This window comes from Centrocercus urophasianus, unplaced genomic scaffold (genome assembly GCF_019232065.1).
Source record: "Centrocercus urophasianus isolate 14NV4802_14NV808 unplaced genomic scaffold, USGS_Curo_1.0 seq_541, whole genome shotgun sequence".
NCBI classification, from domain to species: domain Eukaryota; kingdom Metazoa; phylum Chordata; class Aves; order Galliformes; family Phasianidae; genus Centrocercus; species Centrocercus urophasianus.
This window is the reverse complement of record NW_024885135.1, coordinates 5377-10426: the sequence shown is the minus strand read 5'-3', so window position 1 is coordinate 10426 and position 5050 is coordinate 5377. Positions and strand designations below refer to the sequence as shown.

At 53.7% G+C, this 5050-nt stretch overlaps 1 protein-coding gene across 1 annotated transcript; it reads left to right on the top strand.

Moving 5' to 3' along the window:
- The first annotated feature begins 1742 nt into the window (after positions 1-1742).
- RTN4RL1 (reticulon 4 receptor like 1) lies at positions 1743-4289 on the top strand. Its single transcript, XM_042835762.1, has 2 exons — positions 1743-1756; positions 2918-4289. The coding sequence occupies exons 1-2, from the start codon at positions 1743-1745 to the stop codon at positions 4287-4289; spliced, it is 1386 nt and encodes a 461-aa protein (XP_042691696.1).
- The last annotated feature ends 761 nt before the right edge of the window (positions 4290-5050 follow it).

The window sequence follows — 5050 nt, the reverse complement described above, 5'->3', positions numbered from 1 at the left end:
ATCACGCAGCTGGTCCAGCAGCATCAGGGCTGCTCTGTTCTTTCGTTCAAGGGATCTCATCCCCATATCAAAATGGCAACCAAACCTGGACGTCCTGGAGCATCTCATAGCAGTGTGCAATTTGCAGGTCTGTGGGCTGCGGACTCATCCCTGATGGGACCACACACCCTGAGCACATCTGCTGAGGAGGATTCCTCTTTCCAAGTCCTGCTCACCACGTTATCGCTGCTTCTGAGCATCCTTCCTTTTTGTTTCCACATTCTCTCTGTCTCCAAACTGCAGCCTGTAGGTAGGACGAAATCCCTGGCCTTCCCTCCTACCATCTTTCCTGCTGGAAGAGGAGAACCACCGGCAACACCCATCCCAAAGGAATCAACTCCTCTTCCATTGGCACTTCGGCCATTAACTGACACCTTTAATTAAAGATACAAGCTCAGATCCTCCTGCCCTTCACCTCCAGAGCCATCGGGGACCGTGAATCTCCATTCTCCCTTCCAACAGTGCAGCTCCTTGCTCCCCATACATCCCATCCATCGCTGAGCATCGCTGGCAGCCGCCTGCCATCACCTCCTAGACGTGAAATTCGGGATGCTACGCAAGCCCTGCCCAGCTCCTCCTCCCACCAGTAATCCTGTTAGCCTGGCAACTATCGTGTCACGGAACAGCGCATAAAACCAGCACTGGGAAGCAATATGTAATCTTCCAACCTGCTGCTCATAGCTGGGAGATGGTTTATTGATTCAAACCCTTGTGATTTGGTATTTGCAATAACAGACTCCGCATGTGGGAGATTGTCACTGTGCTTGTGCTTGGCAGGATTTTACTAATAAATATAAGAGCTACACGACTCTTTGTGGCTCAGTGTGACTCGGGTGGAGCTGGGAACACAGAGCTGTCCCACCTCAGCAGAGTGTATCTGTGGGTTATAAAGGAACAAGAAGAGCAGAAAGCAATTCTGCACCTATCTGCAACTGTAATCAGGATATCCCTGAGACTAGCACCAGAGAGGTGCTTGGCTGGAAATGCAGGGCAGCCCAGGAGCAGTCTTGCCTGAATCATTGCCCCTTGCCCCATGGCAAGTGCACGGTGGTGGCTTGGAGAACATTCCCTTTCCTACACAGCCGTAGGAGTTGTTGCGGATGAAGCACTCCTGACTACAGCCCTTTTCTGGCAGCAGTGCAGGAATGAGCCATCCCTCCCTGCAGCCTTCATTCCTGCAGGGTAGAGCCTGTAGAAGGCCCAAATCCCCATCTGTATTTCTATCCCCATTGCTATCCCCATCCCAGCAGAGGCTTGGCCCAACAGTTTGGCTAGCATTGCTATTCTTTGGAAAAAGTAGAGCAGTACAGTCAGAGGTGGCTGCCTCTCCCCGCTAATTTATGAGAGCCTGAGTAACCAGTTTATCTAAAAACATGACAACTTTGCCTTGAAAGAGTGGGTCCAGATGGACAGGTCACCTGCTATTAGCTCCCCAGTAATAGATCTTCATCCCCGGCAGAAGGCGATGCGAACCACGGAGTTATATTTCAAACAACATTAATAAGAAACCAGTGAGGTTTTTTTCTTTCTTTTTTTTTTTTTTTGCCTCCCACTCATATTCAGCTGTAGGCACTCGAAAAGAAGGACTGTAAAAGCCCAAAGGGTCCAGCACCACAGCCTGTCTTGTGGTAACGACATGGAGTAATTAGAGGTGAACTCCACTTCCACTCTTGTTTTTCAGATTATTACAAGCAAATCGCGGCATGAGGACTCTGGGGTAGGATGGCACTGGCAGCTGTACGCTGCTCTCATTTTACTCCTTTCTCCCGTGAAGTCCAGAGGCAGAATTCATTAGACATGAGCAAATTTTGTGTGTAAGAGGGAAAGCAGATCCGGGAGGAAATCTGAATGAGAAATGACAGCCTGGTGCAATGAGTCTGAAAAGCCACTCCACGCAGAAGGAATTGCCTGAAAGCAGGCATGGTGTGAGGAGTGGGAGAGCAACGGGAGCTGGGCGGCGAGGCTGGCGCTGGGCGCTGAGCCGAGAAGGGATGATTGCTGCCTGCTCGCTTCCCTGCTCCGCAGCCAGAAAGCCCTGGCCACAGGCAGGCTGTAGCATTGCCATAGGACATCCATTTAAAATACGTCTGAGCACCAGCTTCTAAACTGGGCGTTCAGCTCGGTCCGTCCCACCAAGTGCCGAAAGCGTGTTTCTGTAAATCACTCGTTTGCAGGGGAATGTGCTGGTGCTGACAGGGCATGGGCGTAGGAACAGCGTGGAAAGCAGCCAGCTCCTCCGGAATTCATGGAATTGTAGAATGGTTGGGTTAGAAGGGATCTTAAAGCCCATCCAGTTCCACCCCTTGCTGTGGGTTGGCTGTACTCAGCAGAACAGGTTGCTCAGGGCTCCATCCAATGTGGCCTTGAGCACCTCCAGGGTGTCTTTGTAGGTGAGGAGCTGCAGCCTGCTGAGCATCCTCGTGGCTCTCATCTGGACCCGTTCCAACAGCTCCACATCCTTCTTGTGTTGGGGGGGTCCAGACCTGGATGCCGTACTCCAGATGGGGCCTCACGAGGGCATAGCAGAGTGGGTCAATCCACCTCCTTGCCCTGCTGCCATCCCTCTGTTGGTGCACCCAAGATGCAGCTGACATAGCACAAACACACCGCTGGGTCATGTCAAGCTTCTCATCCATCAGAACCCCCAAGTCCTTCTCCTTACTGCTCTCAGTGAGTTCTTTTCCCAGCCTGTACACCCACCTTGTATTGCCCCAACCCTTGGGCAGTGCTGAGGTGTGCTGTGTGGTTGCATGGCACAGATGTAGTTTGGGGTGATTCACCAGGAGGTGAATTCAGCATGAGGAGGTGGACAACACCCCATAGATCATGTTCAAACTGTTGCACACAGATAATTCACATGGGCTCTGTGTCCCCAAAGCTGGCCTGACACCACTCTCCCCTCTCTCCAAACAGGGGCCCTCGCGGAGCTGCTGCTGGTGCTGCTGGGGCTGAAGGTGCCTGGGGCTGCCAGCTGCCCCACCGACTGCGTCTGCTACCCTTCACCCATGACCGTCAGCTGCCAGGCCCACAACTTCGTCACCATCCCCGAGGGCATCCCCGAGGACAGCGAGCGGATCTTCCTGCAGAACAACCAGATCACCCTGCTGCTGCGGGGCCACTTCAGCCCCTCCATGGTCACCCTCTGGATCTACTCCAACAACATCACCTTCATTGACCCCAACACCTTCGAGGGGTTCGTCAACCTGGAAGAGCTGGACCTGGGGGACAACCGCTACCTGAGGGCTTTGGCAGCCAACACTTTCCAAGGGCTGGTGAAACTCCATGCCTTGTACCTGTACAAGTGTGGGCTCAGCTCCCTTCCCAGTGGGATTTTTGGTGGCCTCCACAACCTACAATACCTTTACCTGCAAGACAACCACATTGAGTTCCTCCAGGACGACATTTTTGTTGACTTGGTAAACCTCAGCCATCTTTTTCTCCATGGAAACAAGCTTTGGAGCCTCCACCAGAACACGTTCCGGGGGTTAATAAACCTGGACAGGCTCCTCATCCATCAGAATCAGCTGCAGTGGATTCACAGGCGGGCGTTCCACGACCTCCGGCGACTGACCACCCTGTTCCTGTTCAACAACAGCCTCTCGGAGCTGCAGGGGGACTGCCTGGCCCACCTGGGGGCCCTCGAGTTCCTCAGGCTGAACGGAAACCCCTGGAGCTGCGACTGCAAGGCCCGCTCGCTCTGGGAATGGCTGCACCGTTTCCGGGGCTCCAGCTCCAACGTCATCTGCGAATCCCCCGAGCGGATGCACGGCAAGGACCTCAAAGTGCTGAGGACGGAAGATTTTAGGAACTGTTCGGGCTCGGAGTCGCTCCACCAGATCAAAACTTTCTCAGCTGCAGACAGAGGAGCCTCCAAAGCCCACCATCCCCACCACTCCTCCAAGGAGAAGGGTGGCGAGAAGGGTTTGCACAGCAGCCATCCTGCAGCCCGGCCGGGACCTCGCCGCCCTGCCAAGAACTGCACCAGCCACAAAAACCGCAACCGAACCCTTAAGCCGGGATCGCTGGGGCCGCGCAAAAGCGGGCACGAGTTTCCCGACTACGTGCCTGACTATCAGCACAAATTCAGCTTCGGCGTCATGCCCACCGGGCTCCCGAAACGCAAAGGGAAGTGCACCCGGCGGACGCCCATCCGTGCGCCCAGTGGGGTGCAGCAGGCGGCGGGTGGCTGTGCAGGACTCGTGGCCTCGCGCCTGGCCTTTGTGCTGGTCTTGGTGGCCATCATGCGCTGAGCTCGGCCACGGCGGAGCGGATCTGCACTGCGACCCGTCTACGAAGGACCAGAGTTTCTTTTCTTCTTCTTTTTTTGTACGTGGAGAAGTCTGCGGGCGCGGACTGCGGCGGGCGGGCGGATGGAAAGGTGTTAGCACGCATTGCGGCCAACAGCCGAGCCCTGCACCACGAGACAAAGCCAACCTTACCCAACCGGATCGTGGGGACCGCCGGCGACGACGGCCGGACAAAATGGAAAATTGCAAATTCCCGTTGAGCGACCCCGCCGAGGACCGCAAGGAACATAATTGCTGTAAAAACGATCACCAATTAAGCCTACACTGTTTCTCTGAAAGTGAGTGTGTGGACACTTCTACTCGTTGTATTAAGGACATTGGTTCTCCCACGTTTTAGCCCTTTTGGCTCCAACCCCACAGGCCAACGTTGGCTGGAAATCTCTTAGAAGACAATCTCAAAACCCTGAATATCTCAGGCACTACAGCAGAACAAGGCTTGCCTGCTGGGCTTGGAGTAGCCAACTACCAAAGGAAAGACTGGTTAGAGGTGGAATAATTAAAACAAAGCAAAGCAAAACAAAAACACACACACACACAAAAAAAAAGAACCTAAGGAGATGAAGTACCCGCGAGGAGGTGCGTTTTTTGTAACCGCGTTCACACATCCAACAAACAAATCCGACAAATGCACAGGCCCTCCCCTCTCCTCAATTATCCATATGTATGTCTTATAATGTTTATAAACTATATGGAAACTATATCTT